Consider the following 22085-nt stretch of genomic DNA (forward strand, 5'->3'; position numbering starts at 1 on the left):
CACTGTCGGAAATGCAACTGAATTTTAGCTAACGCACTGTGCTCCAATCACGCTGGATTGAATCATGTAGATTGAAGACTTGTGCAGTAGAAAATAGTGACTGGCATACTATGGAATGGAATGAATCTGTGCGGTCAAGTTCGCGGACCGCTGCTGCAACTGTCCGTACGTGTTACCGACACTTTGACATGTGCGGCTTTCCTCGAGGATACAGAAATTTTCTCATCCGCCAGCGTTGTATCGCTAACCTTCAATGAAAGTGCTTCAGCCCCGGAACGTCTGCAAGAGTGAGTACCGCTCATTAAACAATGACAAAGGGAGAGTAGCGATGCTTCCTGACCTAAGTTTCGAGCACAGCACGGTCCATTGCTTACCCCAACTGGCACGGAATCTTACGCCCTCTGTATTGCCAACGTGTGAATAAGTGAATGGGCGCACACTTGAATATATGCGCACCATATGCGCACAGTAAATGATGGGTTACACCGATAGCGCAAGAATGGTCGAAGCTGAATGTTTCGTGACGGCCCACAAGAGTAAGCGAGTTACTAGCAATAATACATATTTGTTACAATGTACAAAACAGCTACGTTTCAAGCCTTGCACGCAGCAAGAACAAATCTATCGAAACTGAGCACACCCGCGAGCGATTAGGCAGAAAATCAGATAGTGACTGCACCAAGGAAATTTGCCGAGTCAGAAATGCGACAAGCTGCTGCTTCAAAATATGTGCCAAATAAAGAACGAAGAGCAAAACACACTAATCTTGGTGAGTGAGTGAAGAAACTTTGTTATAAATGCCTGCAGAACGGTTGCCGTTGACTCGTTTGCGCTCGATCAGCGTCCCCAGCACTCGACAACCGGGATTCCGGGTGACAACCGGGATCGTACGTGTGACCGCCGCTCGACTTGATCTTTATTGTCTCTTGCTCTCTCGCAGGTTCGTTGCCTTTCGTCTTCCTAGCTGCTCTTTTCAGAGGAATCACCGACAGCTCAGACTTGCTTGGAGAGCAGACGAGCCCAGACACAGACACACGCGCAGCTTCACCACACACCCTTGCTCTGGCGCAATTTCTCGCTGCCGTCCTAGAATCACGGAGCACAGTCGTGCACACGGGGTCGGCGATGGCCAGGGCAATGGCCACCTCCTCGGCTGGATGCGCCCCTCGAGTCCGCACACTCGCCGCTGCTCTCGTTGCACCGGTCGATACCCCGACGACTGCAGCGGCGAATGCCTTTCTGTCATGTGGATACTCTGCCGCGTCCACAAACACGGCACCCCTGTCTTTGGCATGGAGATCGATGAGCGCCTTGGCCCTCGTCGCCCGCCACTCTCTGTGGAACTCAGCGTTCATGTTTCTAGGCACCGGACATACCCGTAGCCGTCTGCTAATTGCGTCCGGTACAGGCACTCCTGTATTTTCGGGTCCCTTTTCCTTTGGCCCCAGGCCTAGGTCACGCAGCACTTGTCTGCCCGTTCTTGTTTTCGATAGCCGCGCGAGCCTCTGCGCCTCGGCGATTTCCTCCAGGGTGTTATGCACTCTCAGGGCCAGGTACTCGTCGGTGCTTGTGCAGCCTTGTATGCTTTGCGTACGAGCGCATTGATCGTATTTCGCTTGCACTGCCTCCAGTTGTGGAAAGCAGCAACGTATGTAATGTGGCTTATAGCAAAGGATTCTACTAGCCGGGTGAGGCTTTTTTCCTTCATGCCTGCTGTTCTGTGTGACACCCTCCCAGGGCCAGGAACTTGTCGGTGCTTGTGCAGTCGTGAAGTCCGAGTGCAGCCTTGTACGCTTTGCGTATGAGCGCATTGATCTTATTTCGCTCGCACTGCCTCCAGTTGTGGAAAGCAGCAACGTATGTAATGTGGCTTATAGCAAAGGATTCCACTAGCCGGGTGAGGCATTCTTCCTTCATGCCTGCTGTTCTGTGTGACACCCTCTTGATGAGGCGGATGGCCGTGGCGACTTTGGCCGCGAGACAGTTGACCGTCTCGCCGTTGACTTGTTTGCGCTCAATCAGCATCCCCAGCACTCGGATTTTCTCAACAACCGGGATCGTGTGACCGCTGCTCGTCTTGATCTTTATTGTCTCTTGCTCTCTCGCAGGTTCGTTGCCTTTTGTCTTCCTATCTGCTCTTTTCAGAGGAATCGCCAACAGCTCAGACTTGCTTGGGGAGCAGACAAGCTCAGACCCGTCCAGCTGCTCCTCAATGTGTCCATCGCTTCCTCCTGGGACCCAGAGCGTTATGTCGTCGGCATAGATGGTGTGTCGGACCCGCACGACTCGCGAGAGGCACTCGGCCAAATCATGGCCGAAAGTTTGGTTAGCTTGAAATACGTATTTAGCCCTGCTTTTAGAACAAGCACAATGTGCGCTGTTCGCGCAGTTTGGACATAGCTTAATCAGCTCCAAAAGAGCTTTTGCATGTTCTCTGAAGCTGTGGCCAAGTTTGCGTTGTCGTAGACGGTGACCGGGTGGACATCTCCCAAATTCACAGGGGTTTGCTAAGCCGCACCAGCGCCACACACAGCCATTGTAAACACTGAGGCAGTTGAAGCAAGCAGTGGATGCATCATCACGTGATCAAACATGGCAGCACCCATGGGATCGCCGCAAAAAGGGTGTATAACTCCCATTATATCGGTTGTTGTATTTTACTCTTGCAAATGCACTACCTTGACAACATTGAGTCGGTCAGGTGTCCCGCACTGAAAGAAAACAAATGGGGCTTGCAGCACAAGCTGTGCTGCAGAAGACCTGCTTGCATGTGGCATACAACATAAGAAGAAAAGACAATGTTCTTACAGTTCTTTTCCAAGTAATGGTCATTGCAAACAGTACAGCACCACTTCGTTTTGGTTGAGTGTGTGCACAGCTTTTGCCTTGCTCATTTGTTACTGTTGCTGTGCCACCCCCAAACCCGAGCTTATTGTTCAACAGCAAATGCAATAAGTGATGGCTGGATCAGGGTCAAATGCCTTGGAGTTTACAGGCGTTTGATATTGTATAATAAGGCACAAGTTGGGAAGAACAGACAGCTAGTGGTAATTACTGAATCTTCCAAATTAACATGAGCCAAATACAAAATATTATGGTGTAACAGCTTACTAGTCAAATTTTTTACCATTGAAACTGTAATTGCAATGTCCCAACATGTTGAAATAAACAAACATGCTAATAAATGCATGTGCATAGCATTATTCAATATTCGAAGCTAAGTGTTTGGATTAGAAAATTTCGATATTCGCCGCACCCTTACTTAAAATCCACTCCAGCAGCAGTTCACCAGCATTGGAACATGGAAGACTGTTCGAGTGGCACCTTTGTGACAGACGAGTCTACCTGTGCAGAGGTGCTTGCTGTTGAAAGTGGTTGTGGACAGCAAGCTCCACAAGGCTTTGGTCATGCACAAGGCTCAACACTGCACTCCAATGCTTCCCCAGGCACTCAGTTCAATTTTTAAAACATCTTTGTTGTGAAAATAGAAAAAGAATGGAACCTTCATCAATTATTATTCACTCCTTGACATTAGATATAAATGTACAAGTTCTGGTAATGCTTTATTAGTGGATGCAGAGCTTGGGTGGCAATGTTACATAAAAGAATAGTGAGAAGGAATGGCAGGCAACTCTGTAGTTGGCCTACTCCATTTTGGTGGTCCTGGCACTCACAGCAGCAAAATGTTAGCTACATTTGTTGTCTATATAACAGCAGAGGCCACAAGATGTCACTTTCTTCTTGGGCAGCCTACAGTTACTGTATATGCTCCAAGAAGGATCAGAGATGTACAAAGCTTTGCTCTGTTGCATTTCACACCTGCAGGAGTTAGGCTCAGGCCAAGACAGCACCAAGCATGCCTCATCAAGCACCATCTCATTACAAACTTTGGCAACAGACAAATGTACCACAGTTACTCCAGTAAGGCCCACACCTCCACATTGTAGTGCATAAATGCAAGGAAAAAGTTTTGCTAAGTGTCCTGCACGTACTGGCATGCTGGTTAATTCCTGCAAGCCACTTACAAGATTGCACTAGTCAGTGTCCGAAAAGTTGGTCGCCGACTGCAAATGTGTAGTTGATCGCCAGTGGTTGCACTTATTTGCATAGCAGTCTGAGCGCAGTTCCGGGCTTGTGAGTAGCCATAAACCTGCCTCGTGTAAGGCCGACACCCGGTAAAATTTTCAGAAAAGAAAGTGCAGGCTGTACACAAGTAAATACAGTATCTTATTGTACTTGTTGAACTGTAGCGATAATGCAGAATCCTTCACCACACAAACTTTTGCTAAACCATCTGTCAAAGCACATGCCTGTCAGCAATACTGCAAATTAAAAAAGGAAGCCACTTATCATTGCGAGTTTGCACGAAGCAAAAGACTACCAATAATGGGAGAAATCGTCTGAGCAGTTATAGACTGTGGCGAAGTGGCGGCCCATATTAGCATTGTAAACCTGTGTCTAAAGGAGTGTTTACACAAGGGAGAACTCGAACCTCGCCTGCAAGGGGAGCACATCGCATGATGATGTCATGCTTTCAATGGGCAACACAGCCCCATGAAGGCCCTCTCTGTGGAGGTAGAGACTTTCTTGTTTTTTCGAAAGCCACCAACAGTTCCTCATGGGCTGGGTAGGGATATGCTCAATCTTTAGAGATGCAGTTACTCTGACAACATAGACCTTGCTGGTTGTGAGGGCACAAAGAGAAGGCTTGCCACAAATGCTACAGGTGATCCCCTGCCTTGATCCTCGGGAAAAGTCCCAAAGTGAATATTTATTTAGTGGCAGCTTCTCCATGATGCCTAGTTGCTTCAAGAACCACTACTGCACTTGGCAAAAGCAAGTGCGAGCCACACATGAACACGAAACATGCATCTCTGCTTACCATTGGGAGTGTATGCAGTAGTAAACCCAAGACAGGCACAACTTGCTTTTCTTCCATTGTTTCCTTCCCCATATGGTTAACATATAAATGAAATGTGTCCATTGCGTGAGCAACAGCAAAAAAAGGTAATGCCTTAACAACCAAGATAGTACACAGCTACCCTTGAAAAAAATGTTTTACTGCAGGGCAAGAAGGGTACATGGCATGGTGTGATTAGATTTCGAAGACACCTTTATCTCAACCTAGATTTATGAAAAGCACACAGAAGGAAGGCTTTACAGAGGAAGGTAAACAAAATTAGGTACAGTGTCACGAACTACAAAGCACATTTAGAGCATCTTGGAGCCCTGTACATGAAAAGAAAGCTTATGGGGCCATTGACCCTTTGATGTGCCATAATCAAAATGCCATGATAGCTTCGTCGTAAGAACTACCACCTAAGCTGTCTTACTACCAATCCCAAAACTGCAGCATGCCACCTACAACAAAACGTACAAAGCAGACAAGCTCTAATTTTCTGTGACCAACAAATGCTTTCCAGCTTATAATGTTAAAACTTGCAGAAGTTGAAGGAATGTGCGCAAGAAGTACTTTGAAATGAATTGCATGTCCTGTAAAAATATGAGGAATGTACAATGCATACATCTATTGCAAGCTCATGAAACTTGCCCTTCAAGAAAAAAAAGAAATGAGAAATCTGAGTCGAACTAAAATGTTTGTTCCAGCTTATACTCTATAATCAAGTAGGCACCAATGATTTAATCTTCACCTTCAATATGTTGAAAAATGGTTGCTTCGGCTTCATGAAATATAAAGCCAGCTTTCTTCATTTGGGGTGATGTTTCCTACCAGCTCAGTGATGCGGTGGCAGGTGCGCCACAAAAGGGCGAAAGCAGGATGGCAGAGAGCGGTCTTGGGTGCAGTACAGTGCAGTGTATTTCTGTGACCTGGGTTTTCTTTTTTTTTCTTTTTTTTTCTTCACGCGGGTCAAGTACATTGCTGGTCCACGATGTGGCATGCTACCAAAACCCTTGCACCACGGCGCTGTTGCTGCAGTTACAAAAGAGGGCCCCCCCACCACGATGTGTGTGCAGTCACTCGGGAAATGAGTTGAACATGGAGAGCTCTTCAAACGATGCTGTGCCCGATTGGTCCAGCATCTGGAGCATGTCGGAGAGCTCCTGTTGCTGTGCAGGGGGTGGCGGTGGGGCTCCTCCTGCTCCGGGTGGGGGGGCTTCACCCGGTTGCCACTGGCCCCAGAGACCTGCACGAAATCAGACAATTCTCTTCATCCAGAGGCACACATACATACAACAGCCCTACCTGCTCGGGGAAAAAAGAAGTGGTGTGGTTGCTATGACTCCAGCTTTCGCCCTCCTGGTGCCGTGTAAAGAGAGAGTGACTATAACCCCTTAGCCGTTTTGTTTTATGAAGCAATTTCTTACCCAGAATACTTTTTTTTTATTGCTGATTGTGAATATCCTTGTTATAAATAGCAGGTTTTTGTGGTAGAAGAATGTAACTGACTCATAGAATGAATAAAAGTAGGTTATTGAAGTTTGTTGTACACCATAGTATACTGTATTTACGTACTCGAATGTAGTGTGCACTTTTTTTCTGTTAGATCGAGTACGACCCTAAACCTGCGTTACCATATCGCCACTGGCATTTCAAGGTGGCCGCCTCACATTCGCTTCGAGGCTAGCTAGATACCCATGTATTTACCAAATAGTCTATTTCACTTTAGCCTAGCTGCCGTAGCTTTCTCCATGTGCTGTAGTACATGTGCTTAGGTTAGTGCACCGTCTGTCTTCCCGTTTTCTGCATTTGCTCTGTCAGCACGAAAGTGCCGACTGCAAAGACATGCCGAATTCATCATGATGCTGCAATTAAAAGGAAAGTGATCACTTATGCAGAGATGGACAGAAATCAGGCCGCATCATGGGAGTTCAGAGTTCCCAAAACTTGCGTGCGGGACTGGAGCGAACAGGAGAAGCTTTCTACTCTGGCGGCTGCTACGTACGGTGCGGCCCCCATCTTGAAAGCGATCTGCAATGGAGACGCATCTAGGTGCACTGCGCCGTGTTCTCGTTGCTTAGTGCACATTGACGCGAGAGTCTGCACAAAGGTCAATTCGCTTGCTCCAGCTACCGCACATCCCCACTCCAGCATGCTGATAAAGAGTTTCCGCGGTCATTGCGTGAGACGTGTTCATGCTTGCTTGTGCACGCGTGACACCACGCTAGTTAATTGGGATATACTGCTATCTTTACTTTTCGTATAGCTGTCTACTAATTTGTTATCGTAATCGATGCTTCTTCGCAAGTGGTTAGCGTCTAGTTGGTTGTGATATTTCAGTCCGTGCTCGCCAAAAAAAACTGCAGCTGGAAAAGGGGTCTGTGTTCGAGTTTTCGCATAACAGAGTTATGTTTTCTCACATATTCGAATTACAATCTGATGCTATCATGTCTGCACGTTGAGTTTAAATCGTACTTTATGAATTTTCAGATGCATTTTACATTGATAAATTCAGTTAGTTCAATATCGCACTTGAGCTAGGCGGGGGGCCTACAAGAATGAGGATGCATGCTTCACATCTGCACATGTGCGTGGGCGCGTGACGTTTGTCGCTTGTGGTGGTGGTGCTTGTGTAATGTCTCCTAATGTCAGTTGCAGCAGCGGTACTCGTCTAATGTCAGCAACAGCTTTGCTGCACAACCACTTTCACAGGGTGGAATGGAGGCGGGTTTCTTTTCCTCGCTTTTTTGAAGATGAGGACAGCGCTTTCTTGTCTGTGACTCATTTCAGCCATCCATGTATAGTGCTCTGGCCATGTGGTACCCGCCGTATCGAGAAAAAGAAAGAGTATTTTAGCTGTTTATTTTTTACTATTTTACAATTTTTTTCACTAACTCTTTGTTTGGAGCCACACGTCTTTTCCACTTGTCTATTCTTTCGCCGACACTCTGGGAACGAATGTCTTCTGTAGTCTCGGTTCACTCCGATGAATGCCTGCCTGGCTGCCAGTGGAAAGTTAGTAAAATAATGGTATTTTTGTTATTGTGAAACATACGAGTATTCCTTTCATGATTGTTTGTCCGAGCTCAGCATATGCTTTTAATTGAACACACACACGGGTGGGGATCGGAAAGGTGATCGGGCCAAAGCCCCCCCCCCCCGGCGCTCGCGCTAGGAGGCGGCACTCGTAAAGCCACCATCTTTCTTATGTCACACATTTTGATGGGGGCAAAATGCAAACACACCCGTATACTTAGATTTAGGTGCACACTAAATAAGTCCAGGTCGTCGAAATATCCGGAGTCCCTCACTACAGCATGCCTCATAATCATATCGTGGTTTTGGCACGTAAAACCCCATAATTTAATTTTTTAATAAAAATTTTTAAGAAGTCCGAGCCCATGTCCATTAGCTTATAGACTTTTAGTGTTGTGAACTGCTTTTTGCGCGGCGGCGATGACCTAATACACAATGGACACTTGCAAGCACTCTCCCCTATTGCCAGTACATCTTGTCCACAATTGTGCATTATTTCATCACCACACAGGCTGGCAGAGAGGTTGCTGTCGGATAGGACAGTACTGCTGTTAATGTAAGATAAAGTGCCACTTCACCTGGGCGTGCTGCACCACCTGGTGCAAGCTGCGTGTATGTGGGGCCTGATGGGCTCCGTGACGGACTGAGTTGGCTGCCACTGCCGCCACCACCATATCCACTGGATCCATATTGTTCCTGCAACAAAACAGCTATACGTTGGCAGGAATCCACTCAATTCCAAGCTCCAGTGCTCCACGAGCTGCCACACAAATGAAGAGTTTGAGTCGTTGTTGAACAAGTGGTGCTAACATTGGTTGGTGCTATCTACATTTAGTCTACGAGGAACACCACAGTGGAGTGGCCATGTGTCATAAACCATATTGTTAGTCACTTCTTCATCATGCTGGTGCATTTGAAGCCCCAATTTATTTATTTTAAGCAGACAGCAATGAGACAGGCAACTTTATCAGCTCTTGCATATGCAGCAAGCACGCAACAGGTTGGTGTATTCACATCTTTTGTTGACCATACAACTGTATTTTGTTAAACATTTATAGAAGTACTTATTCTATGCTTCTATCCATGGTGTTTCAAGAAAAGCAATGTCACAGTACCAGTTCTTTTAAGTAGCACACTGATAAAGATCTTCAAGCTAAAAAACACGTAGTCTTGTCTCTTTTCAGTAGTCTTGTGTACAACCCAGGCCCTAGATGGCACTATGACTTCACGAGGAGGGAAAACAAATTTGGAGCCACTTGATGAGCGATTGCATGGAAAGACTACAATTAATTGTGCACACTAGAGTGAAATCATTTACAAGTTCCAATGTTCCTTGTCACCCAGAAATGATGTCTCCTATGCCTGGCTCTTAAGGGGCCTGTCACCAGGTCTGGCTAACAAGTGCAGAACTGACAAGTTGACAAGTGCAGAGCATACAACATGCGATAATGATCGTGTCTGCAAAGTATTACATCGCTACGCACCACAGAAAGATCTGAAATTTCAAACCGAACGCCGTTTTCCCTTCTCGTCTCAGCCACCACGCTCCAAGTAGGAGGATGACGTACATGTGCTAGTGTGCCTACACACGCGTTATCTGTTGCTAGAACAGATGAATTAAAGCTTAGAAAAATAATAAAACACACAAACTGAATGTCTGCAGGTTGTTGTTTTATTTCGTACTGCAGCAAGAGAGATGTACTTCTGTTTTGTCTGCTTGCTCCCAAGTCGTGGAATCGCGCGCGCAGACACCGAAAGTATGTTATTTTCTACAGTGTTCCAGTGCATGATCATGCTGTGATTCACTTGTGTCTGCCTCAGTATTCATGTAGCACAGACTACCACTAGTCAGGTGTCCTCGTGCATGGCGCGCAAAATCATGCGCTGCGCGAAACGAGACAATCGCAACAGCTTGCACATGACGCTGTCAACAGAAGTGTGCCGCACCGCAAAAAAGCAAGGAGAGGAAACAAGAAAACGAAGGCGGGGCCTGTGACATACGCGTCACGCAATCCTTGAGGTCCAGTATGGGAGAACACAGGGAAGGAATTTCACTTGCAGAGGCTGGACGAGGCAAGTGGAGAGAGCGTCTATGTTTGCGGTGAAGCTCGCCTCCTGAAATCGTGGGTTTACGATACTGAAATATTTCTATCTTGGCTATTAATGAGCTGATTTGAAAAATTTTTGCAGCAGATAACTTCCAGCGTATAACCACAATTTGCTATGAGGCCTGGTGGGGGGCCCTTTAAGTGCATTCGGGAGACAAATTTCAAGGAAACAACCTTGTAGAGAGCACAATCATCCAGCAACTCAAATTTGCTACAACAGCTAGTAATAAGCAAATGGAACATAGCCAAGCAAGCCAAAGACATTGGCTACTCCAGTAGAATGTATTGTAATAAACGTCACATTCACATTGCCCATAAACGGTAGTAATTTACATTCATCAGGAGCACAAACACTTTTTTCTTTTTCAACCTGGGCTTTTTAAGAAATATATGTATACATTAATAAGTAATCCCTGCAAAACAAGGATCAGCAACTGAGGATTCAAATTATTTTTTAAAAAAGCGTGTAAATTAAGCAAGAACTAAGTGTCCTTGACGTACGCAAACATTCCTGCATTCTGACTTCACTGGAATACTGCCAGCACAGCCAAGAATCAAATGCAAGATTCCATGCTCATTAGCAGAACATTATGGTCATTCAGTTAATTTAGCAAATGCTAAGGCCAGGGACTGCAGTACAATGGCACCTGAAGGAAACTGCAGCAGAATTCTAGCGAATGGACGACACCTAAAGTTTATTTCAAAGTGCCTACTACAACAAAAAGGAAGCCTGCACACAAGGTCAGGTGCACTTAGATGTGCTTCTTTAAATATGTCACTTCAGTCAAACACCTCTACAACAAAATGCTTGGGGCCTTCAAAATCATTCGTTATACAGGCCACTTCGCTGTAAAGGTTGCAACCACACAGCTCGTAATAGAACTGGGACAGAATTATTCCTTCGTTATACAGGTCATTTCATTACAGAGGTGTTCACTGTAGAAGCGCTTGATTTGTACACTGCCTACGACTGTTTACAGGTGGGCTGCACAACTCAAAATGAATGAGGGCCAAAATCAACTTCTTCGAGAGCCACACAGGCCGCAGTATCAAACGATGAATTTTTTGCTTACAAAGGAGCAGTCTATGTTTGGTGTCATCATGCACATTGCTGTTCTCAGTACATCTTGTAATGTCACATCAGTCATTGAAGACCGAAGGCAGCTCTTGTTCAGAGCCATCAAATGCTCACAGACAAATGTTTCCGAAGAAAGATACCAGCTTCAAGGCACTGTGACTTGCGTTTTTGTAGTTGTTCTAGTCGGGGTTTATATAAAACCGGAGAAGAGGCTTCTCCCGCTACATGTTTTTCAGCTCCAGGAAATACTATAAGTTGATGAGCACAACGTGCAATAGTTGCAATCTTTCAGCATCTCCAAGAAAGGGTCACGAAACAAGTGGTCATTCTGTATCTCATCTCCAAATGATCTGAAATGCTGTTGGAACTCCCCCCAAAAGTTTGGTGCTGCAAGTTTCTTCTTTCTATGTGCAAACATTTATCTTCAAATTGAAAAACGTCCGATTCTAGAAATTGTTTAAAATGATGCCATTTTGCCATTTCAGTTTAGAAGTATGAAATGGACAGAAAGCATTGCAGCTTTCACCATTAAAGAATGGACGAAAAGTTGCTGTATCTTCATCCATTTGCCCATGCTGTCAGCAGCAGCATGTCAAGAAATATGCAGGCCAAGCGTTACTGACCTTATTATGAGCTCTTTAATATTTGTGAATTATCCACACAATGTGCATACAGAGCCATTACATGTGTACATTATGTGTACAAACAGAGCCTCAAACAACCTCACTGGTGCCGATAATACTACATACAAGTAACACCGACTGATGCAGTGCACTGCTGTGTGAGAAAATATTTCTGAATTATGAAAAGTAAGGTGAAAACACCAAGCAAAAGCATCAGTTCACCAGCACTATCACCTGTAATCATTCAATCTAAACGTACTTGAAAAATGCATGTTTGATGTGGTTATGAACTATAACTGCACACCATAGAAGCCTGAACTCAACTGAGGGTCGCTGAACACCCTCTCGCTGGCCGAATCTTGTGCAGCCTTGGCTTACACATTTTTTTCTATCTCTATTTTTCTTCCTGTTCACCAATGACCACCACCCAGAGTTGGCAAAATGAGCATGACATGAAATAAGAAAACGGGCAACCCCAGCTTTCCTAGGACTTTACTACTTATAAAAATAAACCGAGTTTAGCTGTCTGCCTTTTTCTCCATTCCTGTACGACAAACACTTAAATTTTTTTTTTTGTGATAAGCACTAAAGTCATAGGAAACTGGGTATTTCGTCCTCTCTTTTAAAAGTTCTACTTATGTCTTTGTAATCTGTAATCGTGTTTCTTCTTCTTTCCTTCCTTTATTTCTTCCGTTTCTATTCTTTTCTTCCTGAAGAGCATACAGGCATCGTGCCCCTCTTGGTGGCATTTTCCAGCCTGTTTCTTTCCTTATTTTCCTCTCTGTCAATTGCACATTTAGATCACAAAGACTGGTACAACAAATTATCGGATATACTAAAGTAAACCTAAAATGTGTCTCGCTGATATAAGCATGCAACAAATACAGTTGAACCTCGATACACAAGCATAGATACATAGCACAAGAAATTATTGGATATAATGAATTCTCCTGCTAAGCGTAATGGAAAATGTGTGATCAAACACTGTATCTGTCATGGCTAAGCAAATTTGCTTTTTTTGCATGTGCCTCAATACATATATATATTCTGGCAGCAAAAATGTCACAAATAGTCACCAACCAATTTTTAACATGCCCAATTTTTTGTACGGGCACTATTTCGCACCTGCACATGACGCCTACCTTTCCCTAGCACCAATGCATAATGGTAATAACCACAATTTCGCATGCCTCAGTGTTTCTTGTGTGAACTAAGCATGTGATGCCACAAACATGGCAGCCAAGAACCAAGTTGCTGCCATGTGAACTGGCACGAAATCATAACCTTGGTTGCTGACTTTGGTTGCAAGCAGCCTAAGCGCTGCGGCCGGCAGTGGCTGGTGACAAGCTGTTGTGCGAAGCCTGCTGCCAATATGTTTGCACTTGTAGGCCTTTTCGGCAGATTGAGCATGAGATCAATGCCTGGGCTAGACCAGCAGCCGTAGTAGCGGTGTACGGATCCATGAGCAGTGCCCTTCGTGTCAGAAAAGTAGTCTGTGTTTTTTTCCAACAACCTCTGCATGTATGCTTATAACAAATATAGGATAAAACGAACTTATCTTTGGGTTGGATGCGACTTCATTATAACAAGGTTCAACTGTATACAGTAAAACTACATTCATACATTCCTCTGTTGCATTTTCCTGGCTGCTAAAGTCACGTTTTCACAGTCTCGACTTGAAAGCCCATTGACTCCTATTCATTATGTTCCCATTTGATATGGCGTGATGAGAAGCCAACAAACAAAGACACCAAGGAAAACATGGGAGAAATTACTTGTACTTACTAATTGAGTTAAATGATAAATTAATGGCCATAAACCCACCTGTGGCAATTAAATTGCCATAGGTGGGAAACGATCCCACGTCTTCGCATTACGCGTGCAATGCGTAATGCTAAGACTTGGGATCATTTCCCACCCGTGACAAGTTATTTCTTCATCCACTTTCATTGCTGTTAATTTATCATTTCATTTATTCAATTAGTAAGTACAAGTAATTTCCCCTGTTTTCCTTGGTGTCATTGTTTGTTGGCTTCTCGTGATATGATTAATAAAAGCCGGGCCCCTCAGTTAATCTCTTCCTTCTCATTTGATACGGTGCCATTCTGCAATGTTCCCGCATCTTGTGGTATATTTGAATGCAGCAGTCACATGAATTCGTGGTGCGGAGGCAAATTCTGGAGTACAAAATGCCGGAAGTATGCAATCGTTAGTCCTGATAAGCGTGTTGTGGCATACTTGTAGTGCACAGTAGCCACAACAATCATATATGTGAAGCAGCACGCCTGGCTGGCATGTTTTCTCATTGCTACCAACAGCATTGGAAAAACTAATTGTATTTTCACTTAAGAGCAACATAAATGTGCAGACATTAGGCTGCATTAGGCTAATGTGCATTAGACCTTGCGCATCGCTGCGACGTGTGCGGCAGAACAATTCTTTTCGCCCCAATCGCGCCATGTGAAATGGCCTATTGATTGTGTTGACGAATGAAGGCACTTTATTACAAGCTGCTGACAGATGGCGAGGGCAGTCGGCCCAGAATCCGAAGGCCAATGAGCTAATCCTACTGTTTCCCAGGGATCACCAGCTTGCCTAGCTTGCTCGTTTACCACCGTCGGCATCAATAAAATCAAATGTACTGCAATTCATGCCAGGCATGATTGTGTACACGTTGTGCTGACCAACACAGGCATTTTATTACAATCTGCATTAAGTTGTGTCGCAAGCACCACTGGTCACGGATTCCTTGGCCCAGAGAGCTTGGTCTGCCGGCACCTTGTCATTGGCAACTGTCAATGGAGGCGACACTGCGGATGCAGCCTTGCAGAAACACGTGTATGCCACTCACATAGACTTTTTATTAACATTGTCTGTGTAAAACGAAAGAGCTGTACAAGGGAATTTGTTTTCACTTTCTTTGTGAAGCTAAACAATATTCTGAGCGTCTACACGGAGGCGCCAGTTCTGGGCACGGCTATGCGTCGCTCGCTCATTTGTACCACATGTCCCAAATCATCGCATGCAGCGAGTCGGACCCCAAGCGCCGTAGGGCGGATTGCATGCAAAATCGCACCATATGCCCCCCATTTTATGCAGTGAGACATATTAAAGGGCCCCTCATCAGGCCACATAGTAGATTATGGTTATATGCTGGAAGTTGTTACGTGCCCTCTTTGGAGTGGTCTACCGCAAGAATTTTCCAAATTGGTTCATTAATAGCCAAGATAAATATATGTAAGTGCTGCAAACCCACGATTTCAGGAACAAACATCGCCGCCAACATACGTAGACACTCTCTCCACTTGCCTTGAACTATTCTCCGCAAGCGAAATTACTTCTTTGTTCTCCCATACCGGAGGCTGGAGAATCGCACAACACGTGTCACAGGCCCTGCATTCTTTTCCTCCCCCCCCCCCCTCTCTCGCTTGTTTGCTGGTTGGTGCACTTCCACTGATGGTCTTGTGCACGAGCTGTTGCGTTTGTTTCGTTCCACCCAGCGCACGATTTTGTACGCTATGCATGAGAACAACCGACTAGCGGTATAAGTCAGTGCTGCACGAACACTGACACAAACGCAAGCGTATCGCAGAGCATGATTGCACGCTGGAATATGGTACAAAATTACATAGTTTCATTCTTTGTGCGTGCAACTGCATGACATGGGAACAAGCAGATGAAACAGAAGTACATCTCTCTTGCTACATACCAAGAAAAACAAAGACACGCAGACATTTGATTTGTAGGCTTTATTATTTTTTTTAACTTTAATTCGTCTATCGAAGCAACTGATTAAGCAATTGATGTTGCCTTGCATAATTCTCGAAGTCATATGTCACTATGGGCAATGTCACAGTACTACCATGTACGTAGGGGCAATTGCACAATATACGTCCACTCTCCAGCTGGGAGCACGGTGCCAGCAAGGAGAAGGGTAAAGGACATTTGGTTTGAAATTTAAGCTCTTTCTGTGGCGCATAGCAATGTAATACTTTGCAGGCACGATGGTTAGCATGCATTGTAACATAGTAGTATAAGACATTTATTCAGCCTAAAATTACAGGCCGAGCATATCAACCACCTTGTTACTAATTATTGTCCTACAAAAAAGTAATTCAGCAATTACTAAAAATAACTGATTATTTATTACTTTTCTCCCTACATTTATTAACATTGCATAAGTACAATAAATAGAATGATCTAGCCTGGCTCTTTCGATATGTCCTCTGCAGCCCTTCACACGTTGTTTATCTCCACCAAGTATTCCTTTTCAATATTTCTTTTTTGGTGATCTTCTCTTGTTTTCCTGTGAGCACATCTACAGTGACACTGAAAACTTGTCAATGTGCACACTGGAGAGGGGTTATGTAGTAACGTACGAATGCCTTGCTCAAACAGTTGTGGTTACTCAATGCCACAATGCTCGGGTCTGGGTTCACGATAAAGCACAGCGCATGATTGTTGCTACAGCTTGGGGAAGACATTCACAATAGGGCCAGTGAGAAACTGAAACTGTATTAGGCGATTCTCTGGCATCAACATTTAAAGCAGCCATCACTATCGAGCCATTTCTATTTGTCAGCCAACATCTGGTGGACCTCCCCTTGGCGCCCTCCACTTGTTAACCATTTAGACTTAAACGACTAATTGTAACATTTGCCAGCAAACGTTGATGTTCTTTGAAAGATGTACAAATCTGTAATGTAATGCTGCATGTTATTCAGCCATAGAAATACTGTTGGTGTGTTACAAACACAAGAGTAGGTGTATATAGTAAGAACGTACGAGTTTACCTGCCGAAAGCATCTGTCAATATGAGAGAAGTCATAGACTGCACTAAGCAAAGAAAAATTCATCAGCAGCTCTTACGCAGGCTGCCTACTAGCATTTCGAGGAGAGAAGGAGAGAAATTTATTAATATGAGAAAAGGTAGGACCTCCAAGAGAAATTTGCGAATGTACAAGCCTGCTATGTTCAGGCAATACAGGCATAGCTCCAGGACACTGATTGTGGGAAGGAGTTAACCCCTGTCCATGTTTTCATCCCTTTGGACTCTGTAGTTCCCACCAAATTTAAGTTCTCAAAGCTGTCACCTGTCGGAGCTCATTTTATCAAAAATGAAGCTGGTTATATGTAATTATTTATTGAAAAAGGTAAATGAATTACAGTAAAGCATTACTGAGTCAGCAAAGTAATCATTAAATTACAAAATTAACAAAAACCAATTGATTACAATTAATTATATATAATTCACTAGGCACAAGTCTGTCTTTAATTATACGTGTGCGCAGAGCTGTTTCGATGTTGCTGTGGCAATTTGGGGCCTTCCTCACTGTTACATTTTTTTATGCAATCCCTTGAAAAATGAATCAACGAGGCTCTACTGTATACAATAAAACCTTGTTAATACCATATTTACTTGCATAATGATCGCACTCGTGTAACTATCGCAACCCTGAATTTTGTCGTCAAAATTCGATTTTTTTTCTTTCCCGAGTAATTATCGCACCCCGAACTTGCCGCAGCGATACGTTGTGTGGCAAGTCTAGCTAATGATGATCGCGCTTACCATCTGTCGAATGCCGTCGAATAATACGCGAAACAACTCTTCCAAGAAATACCAAGCAGTCTGCACGCACCTAACATTCTTAAGCAGATGCTTCATTTCATCCCTTTCATCCCTTTCCTCACTTTACACACTACTTCCATGAAAAATAAAGCTACATACCACCAAACTTGCCTTGGCTTTATTTGTAGGCTTTATAATGGTTGTGGTCAACAACATCAACAAAAAAGGTGCCTTTTGATTTCTTTTGTCTGCACTCGTGGGCACACAACAAATCGCGAGCGGCAATGATAGTAGCCACGTTTACACCGATATGTTAGAAGTGTACCCTATTCATGCGCCGACGATTCTAACATAGCTAAGATATTCACCCACCCTTAGCAGAAACGTGCAATATTAGGATAGTAGTGAAGATAAATGCCACAGTTTTCGCAGCATGCCCGTCATGTGTTTCTGTCACTGGCAGCTAAGCGCACCCATCTCTGTTTCTGTCCCCTCAAAGGGGACATGGCTACGTTAATGCCACAAAATTGCCAACATTAACGATACTATTCATTACTAATATGGAAGAAACTGTTTCAATGCAGCAATGTACGCGTTCGGTGCATTCGGCTTGCTCCGCCAGCCGCCATTTTTATTCCACATCATGGACGATGTGGAAGCGCCAGAAGCTATGGGAGCAGCAAACACGTCATGACTACCATGTTTTGACATCGCCATAGGTGGCGGCTGCAGTCCAGAAAAGGTCTGTGCGTCGCAATTTCGCTATGTATGGCTTGTGCACGTGATATTTTGCCCATTCCCCACGTGCTAGGCACTAACTATTTGGCATGCGGTAATAGACCACAGTTTAAGCAGTCAGCCAATACATTAGGTTCAACGGTGACAGGGCGGGGATCCGACGCAACTATATTGAAACTGGGATTACTTATTATGTGGGCACGTATTAACAAGGCTTTACTGTATTGTATTCCAAGCCAAGTAATAAATAATCTCTGTAAACATACACAAAGCATACTGTAGACACAGAGAGAGACACTCACCTGTGGAGGAGGCACCCTGGGCGGTGGAGGAGCACTCCAAGCCTGTGCAGGAGGTGATCCTTTGGCCAGGCGTGGCCCTCCTGCATATGGCTCATAGCCATATGCCAGGGGAGCTGCTGGACGCCTGTCTGCTGAGCGGTAGGCGTCAGCACGAGGCAGCGAGTAGTCCAAACCCTCCTTGGCATGGCCACCATAGCCTAGCGGAATGTCCGCAGGTGCATCGTCAGTGCCAGCAGCGCCAGCCGACAACGTCTTGGCCGAAGTGTTAGTGCAGACAACATACTCGACATCGTTTGTGTAAGGGTTGAGAAAAGCAAAGGAGGAGGTCCGCAGCCAGATCCACTCGCGATTTTTTGCACGCAGCCGGTACATGACCGACATCACTTGGCCTTTCATCTTGAGCACCTGCTCAAAGTTCTCCTTCATGTGGCCCTGATCCTCGGGATGGAAGAAGTCGAAGCATGGCTTGCCCAGCAGCTCCTGTGGCTGATATCCCAGCACCGCTGTCACCCTGCACACAGTCAACGCCAGCACCAATGACAGATAGTCAAACAAGAAGTAGGGCAGCCAGTTCTGCTTCTAGCATACAAGCAGACATGGCCTTGGCTGTTTCTCCACGTAGTTACAATGTTGGATTCTCAGACCCCTCCTCACAGTCTTTTGGGCTAGAAGATGGCAAGGAAAGCACAGAGGCAATTAAATTTTCATACAGTGAAACTTCGTTAAACCGTAGTTGGCCGGAGCTGGGAAAAAGTTCGTACTAAATGGTAGTACTGTTTAATCGAAATAGCATGAGATCAACCACTTACCGGTCAAAAACGGAACTCAGAGTGCGATGAAAGGGGGAAAAAACGTGCAGTATTTATTCACTTCGCGCAACAATAGTGTTATTTTTGTTTGATGCCGAGGCAGCCTAGCTGCGAGCGAGCTTTACAGCCAGCCCCCTCTTCTCTGCAAACATTCATATGGCAGATTCCTTGTTGGCGTTACGTATTCTCTGTGCACACGCGCGGTAGCGCTGCAGAAGTCGCAGGGCACCTTTTTCATTGCAGGGTGCTGTTCTCGTCGCGACGATTGCATTCATGAGGCTGACGTAGCGCGCAGCTTCTGCCACTATCAGACCTGTATCGCCAGTGCTGTCGCTTTCCATGTCGTCCTCATCACTGTCGCTAGCCGAAACTTCGGCAACAACAGAGGCAACGATGGCGAAAAGTCGAACCTCGTAGCCGACATTGCTTCGCAGTTGCAGTAGCGCTGCCGAGCAACTTCTTTGCATTCCAAATGCCACACACCGTAGTCAACAGCAGATCCCTGTCGTGTGCCAGCGCCAACTTCTTCGTGTCACGTTCGATAGCATGAACGATGTCTAATTTTTCTTCTATGCTGAGCATCCGGCGTCTACTTTTTATTCGAGCTTCAGCATGACGCGAGTCCTCGCATGCATGATGCCACAACGCTGTCTGGCACACCACAGAAATGATGTTGATGTGGCTTCAAGCGCGAGCGCACAGGGCTCTTGGAGGCCGTTGTTCCGATCTCTGAGGCTCGTTGTTCTGCCGGGCTGCCCGATGAAAACGACACACCGCCGTATTTGCGCGACAAAAATTTGAATCACTACTTGTTAACCGATTTGTACGGTTTATGCGGATACAAAACACATTATGTTCAATGGCCACTGAGTCGGGGATTTGACTTTACTACTTTTAAAGCTAAACTACTTTTTAAGTGGGCACGGTTTAACGAGGTTTTACTGTAATTAGGAAAAGGTAAATGAAAGGGTACGAAAAAACAATGCAGCCATTCACAAAAATCACCACGGGCTGCAGCACCCAGTGGAGAGTACTATATATTTCTGAAGTGCATTATGCACTCTGGTATTGGACTTGTTAAGCGAATTGAAGCATCGCCAGATTCCACAATACACAAGACCAAAGGAAAGCTATGCTCTCAATCTGCCCCATTAAACAAAGCATTAGGACAAAATTTTTCAGATGCTGAGGGCTGTTTAATGAGACATACCACATCCTTTATTTGCGCTCCTTTTGAGATAGCTATCTCCATTGCACTCAAAGTTTGTTAGATTCAGAAAAAGTGCACGGCACCACAAACGAAAAGGTTCAAGAGTTGCAGGTTGTGTGCTAGGCTGATGCTGCACTCACTCACTGCAAGGTTCAAGGATGCACTGCACCACCGTGGCACCTTACCTTGTACCCCATGCAAATGAGGACAGGGGTGCAGGGGGCACTGCTGTACTACACAGATTCGAGGGCCTAAGTGCAGAAAAACTTGGCTGAATTGAATAGACCTTCAGCTTCATCTGGTCCTTCTGACCTTGAGGAGGGATAAACTATTTGTCTTGAAGGGGATCACTCAACTGCAAAACAAACATTTTAAACATTTATACTACGTTGCTCTACGTGTAAAACAGCTGAAGCTTACTTTTCCATGAACAAGCCACCAAATCTTACGGAGAATGGCTGATGTCAGCGGTTGTTCATTAAGCCCTGTGCACTGATGAAAAACTAATAATGCTATGAAAGTACAAAGTCGAGCCATACATGCTAAAAAAAAAGAAAGTTAAGAAAGTTTGACACAATCACAGTTGAATAGTGATGGCTCAGAATATTGATAGGGTCCTACGATGTAACACCTTGCTCACAGTACAAGCTTTTCAAAAATAAGCAGAACATTTTCACTAATTGTGTATGAGATAATTATTTTCCACCACTTATCATGAACTCACTCTAGGCAGATTAAAGCCAAGCTTCCAAGTGGGCCTGATCAGTAACCAGCACGCACATATGAGCCAGGCAGCTTTGCATGAGGAACGTGAAGAAACACATGCCATAGGAGCCTTTTCAAGCACAAACCAATAAAATAAAGCAGACTTCCATTAGATTTTTTTTAACCATTTGATCCCGACCGAAGATGCCGCCTGGCATCCAAGTATTTCTATGGGCCCAAACTTCCATTATTTATTCATTTATTTTCATTTATTCAAAAAACCTCACAGGCTCCAGCAGGACTATTGTGTGAGGGGAGGGGGGCGCGGATTAAACTATTCATATCTTCATAAGTAGAAGCATTACAAGGACTGGAAGGATATACAGTCGCCGACCGTTTATTCAGACCTCACGGGGACTGCGGAAACGTCCGAATACACAGGTGTCCGAAAAAGCAGATAAAGAAAAAAAAAAAAGAAATCCTTTATTTCCACACACTTATTCGGGTTTGGCAGTAGGCTTGGAGAAATCGTGAATGCGCCGTTGCATGTTGTTCTGTTTACGCGCAATCAGATAAGCCAGAATCTCAGAGAGGGTCGTACGGTCACTATAGGTGGCTGAAAGCACAGTCACTGCTTGTGCACACTCCACATGCGACATGGTGCGCCATCTTCCGACTTGGAGTCATCGTCCGGCGGTGCAGCAGAAACCTGACGAATGATCTCGGCGTCATCGAGTTCTGCGCATGTCAGTGCAGCAGTGTGAGCACCTGTGAAACTGTCAAATGAGACTGTGTCCGGAACCACTGCACAGGTCTCGGCAGAACGCTTTCGGCGTCAGTAGGGTGCACATCCGAAGGCGACAAATCCTAGGCCTCCCCGCACCCGCGTGCCGGCATTCCCCAGCGCAGTCTGCGCGGGGACTGTCGTTGCCATTAGACACTTGACGTGACGTTTCCGTATGCCGCATTACATCACTGCAACCTCGACACAGCACACAAAGCAAACA

At 45.1% G+C, this 22085-nt stretch overlaps 1 protein-coding gene across 2 annotated transcripts in view; it reads right to left on the reverse strand.

The window, feature by feature from the left end:
* Window positions 1–5039: 5039 nt before the first annotated feature.
* tgo (Aryl hydrocarbon receptor nuclear translocator homolog tgo) overlaps window positions 5040–22085 on the reverse strand; it is a 30118-nt gene continuing 13072 nt past the window's right edge. For both annotated transcript variants that reach the window (XM_065427578.2, XM_065427577.1), the window contains exons 7-9: window positions 18355–18865; window positions 8515–8632; window positions 5040–6146 (exon numbers count right to left, since the gene is read on the reverse strand). In XM_065427578.2, the coding sequence (XP_065283650.1) occupies window positions 5977–6146; window positions 8515–8632; window positions 18355–18865 (799 nt within the window). In that variant the 3' untranslated portion in view covers window positions 5040–5976. The remainder of the gene's footprint in view (window positions 6147–8514; window positions 8633–18354; window positions 18866–22085) is intronic.

The sequence above is a fragment of the Dermacentor albipictus genome, chromosome 2 (assembly GCF_038994185.2).
Source record: "Dermacentor albipictus isolate Rhodes 1998 colony chromosome 2, USDA_Dalb.pri_finalv2, whole genome shotgun sequence".
Classification (NCBI taxonomy): domain Eukaryota; kingdom Metazoa; phylum Arthropoda; class Arachnida; order Ixodida; family Ixodidae; genus Dermacentor; species Dermacentor albipictus.